The following is a 21,338-nucleotide window of genomic DNA, read 5'->3' on the forward strand; positions in this document are numbered from 1 at the left end:
GGAGGGTTTTTTAAAAAAATAAAAAGGCTTTAAAAAAAACAACAACTACAGTACTTGGTATTTATAAAAACAATAGTCCAAAAAAAACCCCAACCAACTTCATTTTATCTTATTTTTGAGTGGGAGTTCAGCAGCATAACAGCATATAGCAGAGCTGTTAAACTTGCAGCCTACGGGCTGGATGCATTATGCGCTGGCCATGTCTATGCCTGGTTTAGCGAAGGGGGAAAAAGTCATGATATGTCATGTGATGCTGCCTTAACGACGCAAGTTTGACACCCCTGGTCTACAGTATATTATGCCAACTATCTCCCAAGAATATATTGCAGTATTAATGTAATATAATTTATATTTATTTGAAAGTGGAATGGTTTGTTCCACCATTTTAGATACCATGTCACAGAAGGAGAAAATTGCATTATAAATTTCCTTTTCTGCAAGGGAAAGCTTTTAGATGTGGGAAAGAATACATTTTTGCAACCTAGAACATTGAGCCAAGTGATGTAACTCAACTAGAAATTCCTGAAAGGGAAAGGGACTTGTGAGTTTGATGGGAGTAAAGCCATTCTCACACCATCAGCAAAAGGATTGTTGAAATCAGCATTTCTGCGGGAGAGTTTGAAGCTGGCCAAATTCAACTCATGACATCTTGAAACCAGAATGATGCATAATGCATTAAAACTGAAAGGGGAAAGGGATTTGGGCTCATGCATTAGTCTTATAGAATTCCAAAGAATTTATTAAAAATGTGACAAGTTGTCACATTCATATTTGAAATTAATTAGCCAAGTGCTGGTAAGGATATACCATTTTAACTCGTCTTTATTAATAACTTCAACTTCTTTCAAGAACACTCTAGTACAGTGTTTCTCAACCTTGGCAACTTGAAGATGTCCGGACTTCAACTCCCAGAATTCCCCAGCAAGCGAATGCTGGCTGGGGAATTCTGGGAGTTGAAGTCCAGACATCTTCAAGTTGCCAAGGTTGAGAAACACTGCTCTAGTAATTTCCCAGTTTCTATTCATCTTATCCAGGGGTCAGCAACCCCCCAGCTCTGGAGCCGCATGTGGCTCTTTCATCCCTGTTGTGGCTCCCAGTTGCCAGTTGGCTCCACAACTGATAGGTCTTTCAATTAGGACAGGTAGAGGAAAAAGGACGCTGCTCCAGGAGGAGACTCTATGATGGGGGAACCAGACTTCCGGTTGCCTCCAGATTTGAAAGGGGGGGGACTTCTGATTAGAAACTTTGTGGCTCTTTGAGTGTTTAAGATTGCTGACCCCTGATCTTATCTATTGTCTTTTTACTCTTTTTATTTCCCTTAATAAATAATGGTTTATTTTGTAGTTGTTGTTTGCTCATACTGCTTATCTGAAGTAAAGTACGTGAGTTTCTGTTTGCTGCCCTTGCAAGTTAACAATTACCCTTTATTTATTCCTGGAGTCATTGATTGGTTCCCTTTGCCATCCCTTATACCATAAACAGCCATCTCCAAATCCATAATGTCAGTGTCTATATCAGTTTATCCTTCCTCACAATATTCAGTTTTCACAGCTCACTACTTTTAGAATTGTCACTTTCAGACATAAACTTGCTAACCTAAGTTTGTCACTGCTTCATCCCTGGGTCAAGGAAACCGTCGGGAATCCCTCTGAAGTCCTGAACCTCACTGCTAAAGAACCGGAGGAATTATAGCATGAACTTAGACTGCCAAAAATACAGAGGGAAGAAAGCAAACTGGATGTCAGAACAAATTGTGAAAATTGCCAAGAAGGGAAGAAAGCCAAAACCAACTAAGACAAAAATATCATGGGGATTATCTTTGTCATTACTTAGGAGTCAAAAATGACTCGATGGCACATAATCAATCATCCATAGGTTTTTTTTACTTTTCTAGCATAATGCCAATTTTAACTTATTCTTAAAAACAGGAAAGTAAGGCTATCTATCATTTTCCTTTACCACCAGCTACAAACAGTACCATCTACGTATCACAAACCACTAAATGTTTTGCCCTCCAGTTGTAATTCCAGCTGTGTTCTATTCCTACCGTTGGGTTAATATGCATTCTTGCCTTTCTCTTAGTCCCATCGCTATGCTGAACCATTTTGTTTCCCAAAACTCAGTTTTAACAGAACCTCTTTGTTCACTTGTAATGGCTCCCCAGAAAGCCTTGCTATAACCAGTCAGCCTGCTTAATACATTTCACTCTCTTCATTAGCCATCTTGCCTTTCCTGAAACCTGCTTGTTCATTGGGCGTTTACTTCCCCTACATAAGGCTCTAATATTCTTTTTAAGAAAAACAATTGCATAAGGAATTATGCCAGGATCTGATAATCTGGGCATTCGCTTGTATCTACCTTCATAAGTATACGCATATTTATATAATTTATTAAATGTACGTGCCACTCGTCTCATTCTGCAAAGCAGAGGTGGCGCAGTGGTTAGGGTGCAGTACTGCAGGCCACTTCAGCTGACTATTATCTGCAGTTCAGCAGTTCTAATCTCACCGGCTCAAGGTTGACTCAGCCTTCCATCCTTCCGAGGTGGGTGAAATGAGGACCCAGACTGTGGGGGCGATATGCTGACTCTGTAAACCACTTAGAGAGGGCTGAAAGCCCTATGAAGCGGTATATAAGTCTAATTGCTATTGCTATTGCTAACTCTTGGCAGCTTAGAAATTAAAATCATAAATGTAAAATATTAAATATATTGGGTACAAAGGTAAGAAACAGAACATAAAATTGGTACAGTGGCGGCATCTTCCTTGGTAATTTATCAGCCATCTCCAACATTCAGTGTCCCTATTAGTATCCCATATCAACTGGCAGAGTCAGTATATTACAGGAATTCAATATTGAGGAATCAGCAGAAATCACCAAAACCAGGTTTCTCTCCTCCCAGGTAGGGATACATCCAGTTCATCAGCTAAAGATGATAGTTTTCCCTGCCACAGATGTTATGTTGCTATCCAATGTCAAATGTGTAATTTAAGAAAACCTGTATTCTTATGGGAGGGTGTACCCTATTCAGGACAGGCATATTTCCCAAATCTTGAAACCCAGACTCCAGAATCAATAGCAACACTATCTTATTTGCATTTAGGTTTATCTTGTTCTGTCATACAGAATGCGTTTCCAAGGTGGGGCGTGGGAGGAGTCACTGGATGGGTATTCTCACGGCCCAATTGCCTGGAGACTGAGGTAAATCTGAGGACACTCCCTCTGTTCCTCCTGGTGACTCCCCAGATTAACCTCAGTCTTCGGCCTAACAGGAGCTATCCACTGACTCTCCGAGTTTAGTTTAATTTCTGTTAGATTTTACCCGAAGCATTTAGAAGCTCTGTAGCCAGCTAATGCTAAACTTGCAGGAAAGTAAAGCTTTAAAAGGGTATTATTTGTATATTGATGTCCATTAGGATCAAACTTGTGAATTATCCTGGCAGCTTTATATCAAATACTATGGTAGACAAGAGAGAACTTTGCAGAACTGCCAACAATTGCTAAGGATGTGAGCAGAAATATCCAGGACTATTTTCTTGCAGTCTTTGAAAAGATTGGAATGGAATTACTGCAAAAGAAGACCACAAGCCCAAAAGGGCTCTCCCATAATTCTCAAAAGCCACCAAGCAATCCAGAAAAATCAAGAAATATAATCTGCTTTCTCTAAGATATAGCACCACTATCTTCTTCGCCAGTTGGACTAAATGTGGAATGCTGAACAACAGCTGATAGTTGTTAAAACTGATCCAGTCCAAAGATAAGAGTCTTGACTTCACCATAGCCTCTTCTAAGGAAGTATTAATCAGCTGAGTGATCATTGACAAGGTGGAGTCTTTAGGGGTCTAAATTAGTTATGTGGAGGAGGGTTACAACAAACAAGGAAGACTTCACTTGTTGCCTCCAGGAACAGATAATGAAACCAACTCAGATAAATGTTATCACACGATAGGTAGATACACTAGGCTGTTCTGACCCCCCCCCTTCTCCGTTCAGGAACGAAAGCCAAAACAGACGTACGAAAGAATGTTTTAATCAGTCCAGGATCTTGTTGGCTGCGAGCCCAAAATAAACAAAGATAATCGCTCTGGCAAAAGTCCTATAACTCACGCAGCACTGCAAACAGGCTTCTCTCATCAAGCCGCTTATCCAAATTGGTTTCTCTCGATTTGTGACCGCAAACGAGAACGAGAACGTTGACGTCTGCCACCAGGGCGTGGCACAAACAGTTCCCTTTATACTCAGGAGAGGATCCCAATGAACAACAGCTGCTCGCAATCATCTCCTGTAAGTACTCAGTTGTTCCTTCCGTCGAGTAACTCTTCGACGGGGTGCATCCTGCAAAAACTCACAAGTGTTTCCCTGAACACTCTCTCTGATCCAAGGCTCCGCCGCCACCTGGTGGCTACCCAGTCTCTCCTTGGCCTGCTCGGAGTCGACACCCTGTCCAGGGTCCTCCACCTCCTCCAAGACTGACTCATAAGCCCCCTCACTGTCGGAGTCTGGCGACAGCTCTAACACCTCCTGCCAGGCCACAACACTAGGCATTATTTAAAAATAATATGACCATCATGAAACAGAGAATTTTGTCCAGAAAGAACCTCTCAAACTGGCTTCTATCATAAATTAATAAAAGTGTAAGCATAAATAAAGAACTATAAATAAAAGTGTAAGCAAAAATAAAACTTGAGCCACTAGCTCAAGCCACCCATAGCTGCAGCCATTTGAGAAAGTACCCAATAACTCAATGTCTCTTTAACTGCTGCTTCCAGAAATGGTAAGACTAATGTGGGAGTTAAATGTCTGGAAGAAATGATTTTGATAAGAAGTCAGATTATCAAATGTATGATGCCCTCTTAGCATTCCCAAACTAAGTTCCCTTCATTGTACCTGTTTACAATTAGAATTCTTCCTTTTGGTTATGCAGATTGAGGCAATGGAATTATAGCTTGATCTTCCTGGAAGATACTAGATTTGTGCAAGACTTCATTATTCTGTTTGGTGTGAAACAAAACAGTAGTAGGTAGCCCTGATTCACCTAAGTGAAGCACGCTAACATCAAACGCACTCAAATTCACATCTCCCTCCCTGTTTACTCCATGTACATATATGCAGACTTACCCTGCCAACTTTGTGTTCAGCGGTTGTGCACGCATCAATAAATGTCTGAGCAATGACCGTGAGATTTGCGTCCACATTATCAGAGACACGCACATCGAAAATGAATTGTGGGTTCTTGAGTGTGTTCACCCAGAAGCGCAGCAGTAGACTGAGATAGGTGGAAGAAAAAAATATGTTAAAATTGAGGGGGTCTGTGACATCTTCCATCTGCTAATCTTCAGCCTTTGAAACCCCGATCTTCCTCCAATCTTGAGCAAATCTGCCATCGATTAGCCCGTGCAAATCTCACCTGTTGGTCTTCCAGATATGCAAAGTCTCGGGTTCAGTAACCCCATGCCTTGTTGCCAATTCATCCAACTGGTCAAATAGATACTTGACAGCAATTGGTACGGGGCGGTTTACACTCAGCACTGCCTGGAACACATCATCCACAAACTTCTGTAGTGTTCCCTATGGAGGGTCAAAAGGAGGAGGGAAAGGGTCTTAGAGACATGCTGCTGCCTTTTTTTTCAATTAACAAAACTGTCAGCGTTCCAAGTATCATGTAGAATTAAATCAGAGTCCAAGGCTTAACGATCCTTAAAGTTCCAATTTAATAAAGCAGACATCTTAGGCACATATGTGTTAATCCCAATTCTGGAAATGACATCAGAATTCCACCCAGTTAAAAGTTCATGATCTTGTCCCCACACCCACAATCCATCACATGGTCCAATCTTCTTCTTCCACACTGGCATCCACACCCAGCTGCTTCCGGTCAGGTGTAAAAGTGCGGAGACAAAAGATGACCTTGGCTTCTAGTAAAGAATGAAAACAATACATTCCACAATCCTACTCCTGCTATTCCCCACTCCCATCGACTATACTAATGAAACAGCATAATGAAATAAGAGAAAGTGTGGCAGGCCAAAATTCTAAAAGGAATATAATTGCAGGCCTGACAAAAACATGCAAAATACCATCAAAATTCCAATATTTAAAAGTTGCACGTATTACAACATCATCACTGCATTCCTGAAACTTGCAACCTCTAGAAAGCCCCAGCTGATTTAATAGCATGTTCTACTCTTTCCAGTTTTTTTTTAATCCAAGAGCTGATCCATAAGGAGAGATCTTGTCTATCCAGTTGCTCTTTGGCGAATAATTTTGTTTAAACTTTGCAGTTCTTATCTTTGTTAAGAAACATCTGTCTGAGTAAGCCAAATTCTCAGAATTTAATTTTCAATTGTTCTCATGATTGTGTTCCTGTGCCTTATCACAGTCAGGTTATACTTTAGCTGTTTGCATGGTCTCCTCATTTACCCTAAATAGCAATAGCAATAGCAGTTAGACTTATATACCGCTTCATAGGGCTTTCAGCCCTCTCTAAGCGGTTTACAAAGTCAGCATATTGCCCCCAACAACAATCCGGGTCCTCATTTTACCCACCTCGGAAGGATGGAAGGATGAGTCAACCCTGAGCCGGTGAGATTTGAACAGCCGAACTGCAGAACTGCAGTCAGCTGAAGTAGCCTGCAGTGCTCCATTTAACCACTGCGCCATTGGGATACAATGCAGAGCTAAACAGCGTCATCACATAGAGGGAAAGACATAGTATGAACTGCTACCTCTCAGGGAAGCTGGTTTCTCTTTCCTCCTTGTCTTGATAAGCTCTTGGGAATCCTCATTGCGAAGGCACTGGTCTAAGGCTATGTGCTTTTGAGGACTGAATGGGATGCATTTTAAAAACACCATGCTTGCCTCTTACCTTCATGGAAAGCAGGCGTGTGAGATAGATCTCAGGAATAGCCTTGGCCCGCTCCCGTAGGCTGCTGCGCCGGCCCTGCTGCTGCTTTGTGGCTTCTGGTTCTTCTGTGGGCTTTACCAGGTGCCAGAGGCGTAGCCCCCCCTCGTCTCCGTCCTCTAGCATTGGGGTGTCTGGAAGGGAAGCAGGGAGATTCATCTGGCTGTAAGACAAGCCAATCCCTCCTTTGCCACATTCTCCTGACAGCCATCTTGCCTTTGGGATGTAAGAATTCTCCGTACCCCAATCTTGGGTAAGAGCAGTAAGCTCCATCAAAAGTGTGAAGGAAAGAATGAGGCCTATAGGAAGGAGGCTCAGGAAGCCTTTGGGGTGGGCACTGCAGCCAAAAACAAGGTAGACAGAGGCCTGGATCGCAGAAGGAATCTACATAATCACTGTTGATAATGTTACTTATCTGTGTAGTGAAACGTCTGGGAATCTCAAAACATTACAAATAGGAGGAATGATTTATGCTTTCTGGTGCCCTCCTGATGTGTTGAATGACAACTCCCATTATTCTTCAGACAATACAGATACTGGTGTTAAGCAGTGTTGGATGGTAGAGAAGATATCATGTTACATATGGCACTAATGGTTCAAAACCAAATGTTTTTACAATAATACAATAGCAGAGTTGGAAGGGACCTTGGGGGTCTTCCAGTCCAAGCCCCTGCCTAGGCAGGAAACCCTATACCGTTTCAGACAAATGGCTATCCAGCATCTTCTTAAAGACTTCCAGTGTTGGGGCATTTACAACTTCTGGAGGCAAGTTGTTCCACTGATTAATTGTTCCAACTGGCAGGAAATTTCTCCTCAGTTCTAAGTTGCTTTTCTCCTTGATTAGTTTCCACCCATTGCTTCTTGAGATATTGGAACACTGCTATCATGTCTCCCCCTAGTCCTTCTTTTCATTAAACTAGACATACTCAGTTCCTGCAACCGTTCTTCATATGCTTTAGTCTCCAGTCCCCTAATCCTCTTTGTTGCCTTTCTCTGCACTCTTTCTAGAGTCTCCACATCTTTTCTACATCGTGGCGACCAGAACTGAATGGAGTATTCCAAGTGTGGCCTTACCAAGGCATTATAAAGTAGTATTAACACTTCACACGATCTTGATTCTGCCTTTGTTCAATTGTATTCCAGAATTGGCTGGGTCCATTTTAACCACCGAAGAACCCACATTATGGCTTACAAACAGTGCGTGAACACAGCCACGCCTTTGCTTTGAGAGACACTCACTTTCTCCAGAGAAGAAGCTTTGACCTGTGCCTTGGGAAATGTCATTGTGAAGGCGGGGAATAAGACTGACTGTGGCCCCATCAGGAACCTGCGGAAAGAGGAACAGAGGACCACAATGAGAAATGGTGAAGCACAGCAGCGTGGCTGTGTCAGTTAGCATTCCAATTGCTGGCTGAGGAATTCTGCGAGTTGAAATCCACAAGTCTTAAAGTCGTCAAGTTTGGAGACCCCTGATCTAGAGAGCTAATCCTCTCTAAGGTAGGTAGTTGTAGGTAGAATAGTTATCTTGCAAGGGCTGCATTTTATGTTTTTAAGATGCCCAGGTCTGCAGAAAAGTAGTAAGAGGGAGGGGAGGCAAAGTTTTTCTGATTGAGGGAGGGATTTCCAGTTTAGAATTAGCAAACGCTATGCCCCTGCAGTACTAAGCCCCATGGAAGCTTAAGATACCCATTTCCCTTGTCAGGGTTGAGTAAAACTGAAGACTTGGATTTTCTTCATTTTTTGCTGCTGAAATTTGATGGCATATTCTTAAAACTGGGAAACTGGGGAAATAAGATTGGGGAATGCAAATAGTTCCGCCCCAGCCTCTGCCCCCCCCCCCACCTCCCAATTCTTTTCTTCACTGCCATCTCGTTTGCTCGCTGAACCTTGCAATGTTGCAACGTGTTGAGCCTCTTCCACTGGGTCTCCGAGGTGGGGTGTGGGAGGAGTCACCGAATGGGTATTGTTACGGCCCAATTGCCTGGAGACTGAGGTAAATCTGAGGACACTCCCTCTGTTCCTCCTGGTGACTCCCCAGATTAACCTCAGTCTTCAGCCTAGCAGGAGCTATCCACTGACTCTCCAGTAATTTAGTTTTTGGTTTAGTATTTTTGTAGTATTTTTTTCTCCTTTCTAGATTTTACACGAATTTCTTTATTTTTTGCCTCTTCTACCTCAGTTTCACACCCTTTTTGCCTGGCTGCCTAAGCGCCTTCCGCGCTCGTTGCAGCCCCGCAGGCCCCACCACACCGGCACCCGGTGGAAGGGGGGGGACGCTCGCTGTACCTTGTAATGTTGCAACGTGTTGAGCCTCTTCCACTGGTTCTGCATGACGGAAGTCAGGTCCTCATCTGAAAGGGTCAGATGGCCAGCAACGCCTGAGCGCCATTCTGAGGGTGGGCGGGAGGGGGAAAAGTAACAGGTAAGAGAGACTCGCACTTCCATGTCTTCCCCTTTGCCCCAAACGGCACAGTCTGTGCAGCTACAATCTAGTACACAACACCACTCGACCAATTAGATCCCATAGATTAGGCCTCCTCCGAGTTCCATCTGCCGGTCAATGTTGACTGGCAACCACGCGGAGGAGAGCCTTCTCGGTGGCAGCTCCGACCCTATGGAACGATCTCCCCGTGGAGATTCGTACCCTCACCACCCTCCAGACCTTCCGCACAGCCCTTAAAACCTGGCTATCCCGTCAGGCCTGGGGTTAAAGACCGTAACCCACCCGAATTGTATGAATGTTGTGCTTTTAATGATGTACTGTCTTATGTGTTAATCTGTTTGTTTTCCCCTCCTTTCGAATTGTAAGCCGCCCTGAGTCCCCCCAGGGAAAAGGGCGGCATATAAATAAACTACTCTAAACTCTAAACTATGCAAATAAATTAGCCAACCTCATTTAATTGGGATGACTAAAGGAAGGAAGTATCTTACCTAAGTCGAGAGAATGCACGGAGGGCCGCTGGGAGAAAGGCACACCCTTGAACACCTGGTCCAAGATTTTTTCCTTCACTTGGGTGATAGTATCGGTGTCGAGGACACGGGCTGGGATACGCTGTGTTTCGGCCCCTCCACCAGGCCCTCCCCGCACCAAGACTGTGAGAGTGAGAGGCCGATATTCTACATCCTCTCGGAGCAGCCGGCTGTCATTCAGAGTCCGCTTGGCCTTGCCTGTCACAGCATCCACCGGGCCTTTATCCACCTGGTACTTAATGGCGCGGAAGAGCATGTACAAGGGCTCACCAGCTACCTCCTGCAGCAGGAAAGACAGAGTGGATGAATCTGCTTCTCTGCAGTTGAAACAATCCCTGCACCTCAGAGCCGAGGTGGCGCAGTGGTTAGAGTGCAGCACTGCAGGCCACTTCAGCTGACTGCTACCTGCAGTTTGGCGGTTCAAATCTCACCGGCTCAAGGTTAACTCAGCCTTCCATCCTTCCGAGGTGGGTAAAATGAGGACCCAGACTGTGGGGGCGATATGCTGACTCTGTAAAGGGCTGAAAGCCCTATGAAGCAGTATATAAGTCTAACTGCTATTGCTATTGCTATTGATGCAGTATACCTAGCAAGCACTAGGTTCCCTCGGGAGGTCCAGATACAGGTGTAGTCCTCAACTTACAACTGTTTTTTTTTTCAAAGTTATGGCACTTATGACAGTTTTTCACACTTAGAACCATTGCGGCTGTAACCCATGGTGGTCATGTGATCAAAATTCACATGCTTGACAACTGACTCGTGTTTACGACAGTTGCAGTGTCCCGGGATCATGTGATCACATTTTGTGTCCTTCTGGCAAGCGAAGTCAATGGGGAAACTGGATTCACTTAACAACCATGTTAGCAATAGCAGTTAGACTTATATACCGCTTCATAGGGCTTTCAGCCCTCTCTAAGCGGTTTACAGAGTCAGCATATCACCCCCACAGTCTGGGTCCTCATTTCACCTACCTCAGAAGGATGGAAGGCTGAGTCAACCTTGAGCCGGTGAGATTAGAACCGCTGAGCTGCAGATAACAGTCAGTTGAAGTGGCCTGCAGTACTGCACCCTAACCATTGCACCACCTTGGCTCCATGTTACTAACTTACCAACTGCAACGAATCACTTAACAATTGTGACAAGTAATATTGTAAATTGGGGCAAAATTCACTTAACAATGTCTCACTTAGTAACAGAAATTTTGGGCTCCATGTAAGTCTAGGACTATCTGTACTGACTTTGAAAAAAAAAATTATATTTAAACAGACCATTTTCAAGCATTCTGATCAAGCACAAAACACAGTGATATTATCTTTTAAATAAAAATCGGCATCCATCAATGAGAGCATTTATGAAAGGTGTAATAACCAGCAAAAGGGATAGACAAGATTTTCACTAGCTCATGGAAAAACTTAGATTATTTGCATAATTCCAATTCAAAGCAGAATACACTGCTAATCAGTCAGTTATTATTGTGACCAGAATTGTAATAATATGACTTATCATAAAAAAGGAAGAAATTGGTAATAATGAAAGAAAAAAGAGAAAGAAAAGGCATACAAAGGAAATAAGGTGGGACCAACCCTACAGTTTTAAGAATTTCTAATTTAAAGCATGGCAATGTAATAGCAATAGCAATAACAATAGCAGTTAGACTTATATACCGCTTCATAGGGCTTTCAGCCCTGTCTAAGCGGTTTACAGAGTCAGCATATTGCCCCCAACAATCTGGGTCCTCATTTCACCCACCTCGGAAGGATGGAAGGCTGAGTCAACCTTGAGCCGGTGAGATTAGAACCGCTGAGCTGCAGATAACAGTCAGCTGAAGTGGCCTGCAGTACTGCACCCTAACCACTGCGCCACCTCGGCTTTAATAACATGATTGGTATCTGAATATGCTGTGCAAATAAGCAAAATAAGCAAATAGCAGACAAATTCACCTAAGTTGCATGACTTATCAGATTCAAAGAACTTTCATGCTGTAGAATTGGAGATGGTTTACATTTAAAGATGTTCACTTGTGCTGAAGTGAAAGGCTGACCGTTGTATAAAATAGACTGATTGTGTGGGAAAAGAAAGATAATTTACATTTGTAGCAACTAAGGCAATCTCTTTTGACTTCTTTGCCTACTGCTGGTGAATATTTTTTTGGCAATTCAGAACGATGGACGGATGGGAATACCGAGGAGGAAAACCAGAGAATGACAGGAAGGAAAGTGACAAAAAAGCTATAGTAAAATTTGCAAACAGGTGAGGTTCAAGATTAAAAGGTGCAGCAGAAAAGATTGGTTGCCAAAGATTGGTTGCCAAGATGCAGGCCGACTTTACTATGAACTAAAGTAATGCAGTCACACAAATGGAGGATTTTGGAAAGCAGAGTAAGAATGAAATAGAGGGGAAATAATCCACAGAGAATTTCTCCATGGGAGGGCAATGAAAACCAGTGTGGTATGGTCAAATTATTAAACCCAGATCCAAACTGTCCAGGCAACACAAAAGCTATAGATTGATTATTTGCCAGTTTTTCAGTACAATCTATTCTCAAGGGCCTCTGCTCGCTGGGGGAAAGTTGTGAGAATCAGCGGGGTAGCTGGGAAAACAGAAATTTCTTTTAGAATTGGCAGACTAAAAAGCCAGAAATAAATCAAGTTAACACCTTACAGGATGTTGCTCGACTGCCCAGAAACAGGAAACATGATAAGATGTTTCTCAGATTTTAAACAGATTTCAGTACCAGGCAAAAAGAGTTTAAAACAGGTAAGGAAACAAAATGGCAACACATTACACAAAGGATTCACAATGTTGCATAGCTAGACCCATTCCCCTGGCCCTGCTGGTTCCACCACAAAAGCGCGTAGGACAAAATCGCGCTCGACAAAAGCGCGCTGTGACGTCATCACAGCGCGACGAAAAAGTTAAAAAAATGTAAAAATAAAGCGAAAACCTTACCCTAAGCCCCCCAAACCTAACCCTAAACCTAACCCTAAACCTAACTCTTAACCTAAACCTAAACCTAACCCTAAACCTAACCGTTAAAGTAACGAAAAACCTAACGCTAACCCTTAACCTAACCCTAACGCTCTAAAGCTAACCCTAACCCTTAACCTAACCCTAACCCTAACCCTAAACCTAAACCTTACCTTTATGTGAATCGGCTTGCTTTAATTTAATTTTTATTCATTTTTATTTGAATTTTTCGATCTTTTTCGTCGCGCTGTGATGACATCAAAGGCGCGCTTTTGTCGATCGCGCTTTTGTCGTCCGCGCTTTTGACGGGTCACGGCCCTGCTCCCCAACAAACCGATTTAAATCTAGATTTTACAATTCAGCATGGTGCCCGGTGCTTACCTTGAGATAGGAATAGAGACAGATGGACATCCAATTGGTCAGTAGTTTCTCCACCATGGTCTCTGTCCTGTGAAATAATTGCAGAGTTTAACAATGTTGCAGGCAATTATTAGGTTAGGTTTAGTTTTATTCGATTTATATGCCGCCCTTCTCCCAAGGACTCAATTATTGACTTGTAACGGAAATTGGGCCATTACTAAGCAACACAATCTTAAAATGTGATGTCACATGACCATGATCCTTAGTGATGGCAATTCCTGCAGTCATGTTTGCTGATGTTAAATGTTGATCTAACCATTTCTTCCCAATTTCTTGCCCCCCACTGATCACGTGACTGTAGGAATGCTCCTAGGCTGGCACTACAAGGACATGTCATAAGTACCATTTGTTGAGCATCATTTGAACTCTCACCAAAAGAATGGTCATAACCTGAAGACTACCTGTATTTCATGATATATTGGAGCCAGTTCCAACTCCGAGAGAAGAGGGATCAGCTATATGCTGCTCAAGAACTGCCTTAACTCAAAATATAAACTCTGTATACTGCCTGAGGCTTTTGTCTAGGGAAAAAGAATGAATACGGGGCTTAACTGAATTCAAGAAAATTCTTTTTGAGATCAAAATATCTAATATCTGGTATTGTATTATCCCGTATGAATGAGACTTCAAACTTTTAAGGACAATATTTTTGTATATAACCACTGCTTAAACAACAGTGAAAAACAAAAATAATGTTCATATAAAGCAGATAGATAATCCTCAGAGGATCTTTTCATTCACTGTACCATATTTCTTTTCAGTCAATGGCATTCCAGTTTAAGATTTAATTTCTTCATTAATTCACACCAATTGTTTGGGGTATGTACTTGTAAATTTTTGCTGCAACTGCTAGCCATGAGGAATCAAAAAGAGAAGGCTTGCTGATTAGTAACATTAAGAGAGCATCAACCCACCCAGAAGTAATCTTAATCAAAAGATATTTTAGAAGAAGGATATCTTTCCCCACAATAGAATACAACTTCAGCAACAGAGTGGTCAACACCTGGAATGCTCTATCTGACTCTGTTGTTACATCCTCTAGCTTTAATTTTTAACTGTCTACTCTGGACCTCACAACATTCCTAAGAGGTCCATAAAGGGGGCGTGTATAAGCACACCAGCATGCCTACTGTCGCCATCTACTTGTATTCATTTCTTTCGTTCCGTGGCACGACAAAACCGCGCTCGACTAAAGCGCGCCCGATTAAATCGCGTCGCTGACGTCATCAACAGGGCGACAACAGCGAGCGCGGAGAAAGAAGGGCGCTTTAAATAGCGCTTTGAAAGCAAGCCGATTCAAGTTAAGGTAAGGGTTAGGTTTAGGGTTAGGTTTAGGGTTAGGTTTAGGGTTAGGTTTAGGGTTAGGTTTAGGGTTAGGTTAAGGGTTAGGGTTAGATTTAGGGTTAGGTTAAGGGTTAGGATTAGGTTTAGGGTTAGGTTAAGGGTTAGGTTTAGGGTTAGGTTAAGGGTTAGGTTTAGGGTTAGGTTTAGGATTAGGTTTAGGGGGGTTAGGTTTAGGTTTAGGGGTTAATTTTAGGTTTAGCGTTTACAGCGTGCTTCTGTCTCCGCGCTGTCGCCCTGTGATGATGTCAGCTACGCGGTTTCGTCAAGCGCGCTTTAGTCGAACGCGGTTTTGTGGTGGAACTCTTTCGTTCATATCCATGTTTATATTTATACCTGCTACCTTGTATATATTTGACAAAATAATAAATACATATGCAAATACACATTGCATCTATGTGTGATTGCTCCAGGATCTACCTGCGAAGCATGAGCTTAGGATTGCGGGCAACACAGTGCGCAGCCAAATCACTCAGCAGGGTCTGCATGATGTCCGTCAAGTACTCCAGCCGCCCATGGAGAGCCAAAGAGAGGAGCGATGCTGTATGACACCGGTCTCGTTGAGAGAAGGTAGGTTGGGCCTCCAGCGTCCGGATTAACTGCAAATGGCAGGGAGAGAAGAGGATCAGCTCTGATGCTACGGCTCAGAAGACGTCTCTTCTGCCCCAAGGGCAGAGGTTTTTCTGAGAAGGGGGCAAATGATTATGGGAGTGTCCTGCTGAAGTTTCCATCCCTCCTCTATATGCTTTGTGGCATGGCCTTCATGCACAAAAGGGGCGAAAGAACTTGTGCTGCCATTGTGCAACACTACTTTCACCATTTGGATGAAAGCATCAGACTCTGCAGAATCCTCTGCCCAAGGATGGAAATACCACTCAAAGCTGAAGTTTAAACCACCAATTATTGATGCAGCAGAGGAGAATACATGCAGACGTTCCCTGCAGATGAATCTAGGACACGGGTGTCAAGCGGATGCGTCATGTGCAGGCCATGCCTGCCTCAACTCTGTTTTTTTCCCCTTTACAGAGTTGGGGCAAGCATGGCCTGCACATGACCCATCCGGCCCATGGGCTGCCAGTTGGACAGCCCTGATCTAGGAGATACCAAATGACCACCTAGACTCGTGATGGAGAACCTATTACTTGAGAGACCGCCTGCTGCCAATTGCCTCCAATAGACCGATCAGATCCCACAGATTAGGCCTCCTCCGAATTCCATGCGCCGGCCAATGCCGACTGGCGACTACCCGGAGGAGGGTCTTCTCTGTGGCTGCTCCGACCCTCTGGAACGAGCTCCCCGTGGAGATTCGAACCCTCACCACCCTCCAGGCCTTCCACAAAGGCCCTACCTGAATCGGGAGGCCCTCACAACAGTCACTCGAGCCCTTGTGATCTCTAGGCTGGAATACTGTAATGTGCTCTACATGGGGCTGCCCTTGAAGAGCATCCGAAGACTTCAGCTAGTCCAGAATGCGGCCGCGCGAGTGATCGTGGGCGCACCACGGTTCGCCCACATAACACCGATCCTCCGTGAGCTGCACTGGCTACCTGTTGGTCTCCGGGTGCACTTCAAGGCCTTACTCACCACCTATAAAGCGCTCCATGGTAGTGGATCTGGCTATTTGAGAGACCGCCTTCTGCCAATTACCTCCCTGCGTCCCATCAGATCGCATAGAGTTGGCCTCCTCCGTATTCCATCCGCCAGTCAGTGCCGACTGGCGACTACTCAGAGGAGAGCCTTCTCTGTTGCGGCTCCGACACTATGGAACAATCTCCCCGTGGAGATTCGTACCCTCACCACCGTCCAGGCCTTCCGTACAGCCCTTAAGAACTGGCTAACCCGTCAGGCCTGGGGATAATCTTATTTCGCCCCTCCCGAATGCTGAGTGAATGTTGAGTTTTATTGTCTAATTTACTTTGTGCACATTTCTTTTTTTGTATTGTCCTACACTCCCCTTCCTTTTTTGATTGTAAGCCGCCCTGAGTCCCCTCAGGGAAAAGGGCGGCCTATAAATAAACTACAAACAAACAAACAAACAAAGCCCTTAAAACCTGGCTGTTCCGACAGGCCTGGGGCTAAAGAGCTGTTGCCCCCCTCCTCGAATGGTATGGTTGTTGTGTGTTTTTAAATTGTGTATTGTTATGTTTCGTCTTTTTATCCCCTGTCTGTACCCCCTTCCCTGACCGAATTGTGAGCCGCCCTGAGTGCCCTTCGGGGAAAAGGGCGGCATATAAATGAAATAAATCCTAATCCTAATCCTATGGCACAGGTGGCACGCAGAGCCCTCTGCAGGCACATGAGCTGTTGCCCCAGCTCAGCTCCACCAGGCATGTGTATGTGCCTCTCGCCGGCCAGCTGGTTTTCGGGTCTCTGCATAGGACACATGGTGGGTCACGCGCATGTGCAGGGGCACATGTGGGGGGATCATGCACACATGCACAGCGGGAGGGAGAGTGTGTCACGCACGCATGCACAGGGGGGGCAGGGTGCACACGGGGCACACACATTGCATTATGGGTGTGCGCTGTTGCACGCTTATGCTTTCGGCACACAGCGGCAAAAAGGTTAGCCATCACTGACCAAGACTAGGATCCCTTCCTATCAGTGTACAGCTTTGTGTTGTTCTCTCCTTATATCAATATTGAATGGTACAGTAAGAGGTGTCCATATAGGAGCTTTGCTTCCTGTGATTTGTCTTTGTGCTCACATTGGGAGACTTTCCACTTACAGCCAATTTCCAAACCCATCCCGCTCCCATCGGGGCAGAGAATCTATTCCAGTGTTTCTCAACCTTGGCAACTTTAAGTCCTGTGGACTTCAAGTCCCAGAATTCCCCAGCCAGCTGTGCTGGCTGGGGGATTCTGGGAGTTGAAGTCCACAGGACTTCAAGTCGCCAAGGTTGAGAAACACTGATCTATTCTGTCCTTCGGCTGCTTTCCGGAATATCTACGTCCCCATTTCCCCCAGCGTGCTCACCGTCAGCAGGAAGACTTTGCTGTTCAACAGATTGGAGAATTGTCCCAGGCCTTGCTCCACGGTGGCTCGACGGCCCTCGGGCAGGTCCAGCGCGCGTCTCAGAGGCACATCCCCCTGAGCCGGGAAGAAGACACGCTGGGCGTAGGTGTTGTAGTCGAGGAAAGGGATCCCAGAGCCTTCCAGCTCCCCACTCAAGTCAGTCATTTCAGTCATGAGATCTGAAGCGAGGGAAGGAGTGGTGATCAGGAAGTTGGGACAGAAGGGAAGGAGGATAAAAGGTTAAAGAGGAAGAAAAAGGAACACACAGCACCCAGTCATTCACAATAGTAAATGCTGTATGTAAACCGCCTGTCATTTTTCTCCCTCCACTCCTTACCTGTGCAAGCCCTATACCTTTTTGGCAACAGCCTAGCTCCCCCCAAAATTAAGCAGGACTTTGCAACTTTGCACCTTTAATAAGACTTGTATGCCGCCCACTCCCTAGGGACTCTGGGCGGCTCACAACAAAAGCAAAACATAAAAAATATTTAAAATACAATTATTTAAAATAAGATATCATCCATAGAGCCTTCTCGGTGGTAGCCTGGTGCACCAGTTGCGCCCCTACCTGAACCGGGAGGCTCTCACAACAGTCACTCGTGCCCTTGTGACCTCTAGGCTGGAATACTGCAATGTGCTCTACATGGGGCTGCCCGTGAGGAGTATTCGGCGACTTCAGCTAGTCCAGAATGCAGCCGCGCGAGCGATTGTGGGTGCACCTCGTTTCACCCACGTAACACCTATCCTCCGCGAGCTGCACTGGCTACCTGTCGATCTCCGGATACGCTTCAAGGTGCTACTTGCCACCTATAAAGCCCTCCATGGTAGTGGATCTGGGTACTTGAGAGACCGCCTACTGCCGATCACCTCCACACGACCTATTAGATCTCATCGATTAGGCCTCCTCCGAGTTCCATCCGCTGGTCAATGCCGACTGGCAACCACGCGGAGGAGAGCCTTCTCGGTGGTAGCTCCGACCCAATGGAACGATCTCCCCGTGGAGATTCGTACCCTCACCACCCTCCAGACATTCCGCACAGCCCTTAGAATCTGGCTATCCCGTCAGGCCTGGGGCTAAAGATTGTAACCCACCCGAATGGTATGAATGTTGTGTTTTAATCATGTATTGTCTTATATGTAAAAGTCTGTTTTTCCCCCCTTCCTTTGGATTGTGAGCCGCCCTGAGTCCCCCCAGGGAAAAGGGCGGCATATAAATAAACCTTCTAATCTAATCTAATCATTCAATCAAGTGGGGCTGGATTTTATTTATTTATTTATTTATTTTATAAATTATTTTTATTTTTTATTACATGGACAACAATGGGAAAGGGAGAGGATGGAGAGAAAAAAAAATGGGGGGGGGGAAACCCATCTTCACATACAATATGTCGTTTAATCACAGGTGCATCCCTACTAAGTTTATACATCCCATATCTCTCTATTGTATATTTAATAAGCACCACAATAAGGTAGGGTTTAAAAAACAAAAGACAACAAAGTAAAACAAGGGAGAGAGGGAAAAAAAAAAGGGTGGGGGAAGGGGGGGGAGGCCAAAAAGGACAAAAAAAAAAAAAGTTCAAGAAGAGAAGGGGAAAAGAAAGAAAAAAAGGGTGGGGGGAGGGGGGAAGGCCAAAAAGGACAAAAAAGGTCCAAAAAGGAAGGGGGAAAAAAAAAACAAAAAAAAAAACAAAAAAAGTGGGGCTGGATTTTAATCAACAGCCAGGTCTTGGTCGCTTTACGGAAGAGTGGTAAGGGTCCGGATCTCTGCGGGAAGCTCGTTCCATAAGGCCGGCGCAGCTACAGAGAAGGCCCTTCCTCGGGGAGCTGCCAGCCGGCATTGTCCGGTTGACAGCACCCGGAGGAGGCCCAACCTGTGTGATCTTATTGGTCATTGGGAGGTGAATGGCAGGAGGCGGTCTCTCAGGTAGCCAGGTCCAATACCATGTAGGGCTTTAAAAGTAATGACTAACACCTTGAAGTGGGTCCGGAGACCAATGGGGAGCCAGTGCAAAGCCAAGTGGAATTGCAAAGCCTCTGTTTGTAACCATAGAGACAAGGATCATTCATAATCAGGACAACTTTTAGAGCACTGCTTTGCACAGTGCCTGTTTCTCAAGGTTCCACCACAAAACCGCGGACGACAAAATCGCGCTCGACGAAAGCGCGCATTTGACGTCATCACAGCGCGACGAAAACATCACGCTGTGATCGATAAATGTAAAAATAAAGCGAAAACCTTACCCTAACCCCCCCAAACCTAACCCTAAACCTAACCCTAAACCTAACCCTTAACCTAACCCTAAACCTAACGCTAATCCTTAACCTAACGCTAAACGTAACCCTAATGCTCTAAACCTAACCCTAACCCTTAACCTAACCCTAACCCTAACCCTAACCCTTAACCTAACCCTAACCCTAACCCTAACCCTTACCTTTATGTGAATCGGCTTGCTTTAATTTTATTTTTATTTCAATTTTTAATTTTTTTCGTCGTACTGTGATGACGTCAAATGCGCGCTTTCGTCGAGCGCGATTTTGTCGTCCGCGGTTTTGACGGGTCACGGTTTCTCAAAAGCTCTGCCTGCTCTCCTTTCTTCACAGCAAGGGCAATGCACGTGCTCAAAAAAGGATACGGAAATGAAGAATCCAGTAGTTTCCCTCTCCCTCTTCCACCCTCCAAGCACCCTCTGCTTCTTCCAAACTCTGTGGAATCCTCAGCACTAGAGCAAACAATGTCTCTTAGGTGCAATATCCAAGGATTTGTAATTTGGCAGGAAAACAAAGCCATTCCACTGGTAATCAATTCAATGATCATCTCCGGGAGTTATCTATTTATTACTTTATTGAACTTTCATGCTGCCGACGTCTCTCACAAGGTGATCAATAGAAGTGCTCGGTCTTTGCTTGGAAAAGCCAGGAAGGTTCTTTGGATCCAGGGTGGAGGTGCTTGCTTACCTGCAGGGACCTCTTTAAAAAAAAAAAGCCACATCTTTTCTGGCCTGTTACACCTGGAGCCACTTGGAGGTCAAGCAAGCACTGTCACCTTTTCTGCTTCAGATGGAACACTTAGTTATACTATCACAGGGATTCCTGTATAAACTCTCGCTTAATTTAACAGTATGTGTGCTAATTCCCTACTCTGAAGTAGAAGCCTCCATATTAACTGAGGCTTTCCCTAAATATCTAAATAACTAGATATTTAGAGAGGGCAACTGGTAAGAGCACCACATTTCAAAGAAGTCTGGACTGCAGCCTTAGAGTTTGCAGGAAGTCCTTGCTTACCAATGCTATTTGGGACTGGAAACTATATCGTTAAATGATGTGGTTATAAGTCGAAAAACCATCTGATGATGCCACTTCAAGGGTGGGCTGCTGGGGGTTTGCCGGGGTTCAGGAGATTCTCTAGATAAGATTTTGTGAAGTTTGGAGAACCCCCAAATCCCACTTCTGGCTGGCCCCGCCCACCCCGCCCCTCCCAGGTGTCCCGACGCAGCCCGTTTTGGATGTAGGCAAGTGTAGGGCGTGCACAGAGGCTGGGGTACGGCGCAAAACGGGCCTACCGGACATTCAGGAAGGCTGGAAACGGGCCCTTCCCAGCCTCCAGAGGGCCTCTGGAGGCTGGGGAGGCCGTTTTCACCTTCCAGGAGGTTTGAAAAAAGCCTCTGGAGCCCGGGGAGGGCAAAAACACACACACACACGTCATGGTGCAGGAGGCCAACTAGGC

The 21,338-nt window shown here is 44.9% G+C and overlaps 1 protein-coding gene across 1 annotated transcript in view; it reads right to left on the minus strand.

Moving 5' to 3' along the window:
• Positions 1-21,338, minus strand: part of PLXNB3 (plexin B3) — a 93,999-nt gene that overhangs the window by 10,255 nt on the left and 62,406 nt on the right. Inside the window, exons 22-30 of the mRNA XM_087710859.1 lie at positions 17,576-17,793; positions 15,020-15,198; positions 13,220-13,286; positions 9,833-10,151; positions 9,188-9,291; positions 8,141-8,228; positions 6,866-7,035; positions 5,408-5,568; positions 5,119-5,266 (exon numbers count right to left, since the gene is read on the minus strand). Coding sequence (XP_087566985.1) covers positions 5,119-5,266; positions 5,408-5,568; positions 6,866-7,035; positions 8,141-8,228; positions 9,188-9,291; positions 9,833-10,151; positions 13,220-13,286; positions 15,020-15,198; positions 17,576-17,793 — 1,454 coding nt within the window. The remainder of the gene's footprint in view (positions 1-5,118; positions 5,267-5,407; positions 5,569-6,865; positions 7,036-8,140; positions 8,229-9,187; positions 9,292-9,832; positions 10,152-13,219; positions 13,287-15,019; positions 15,199-17,575; positions 17,794-21,338) is intronic.

Source organism: Thamnophis sirtalis, unplaced genomic scaffold, assembly GCF_051295495.1.
Source record: "Thamnophis sirtalis isolate CommonGarterSnake01/CBP01778 unplaced genomic scaffold, rThaSir2_p1.2 scaffold_3, whole genome shotgun sequence".
Classification (NCBI taxonomy): Eukaryota; Metazoa; Chordata; class Lepidosauria; order Squamata; family Natricidae; genus Thamnophis; species Thamnophis sirtalis.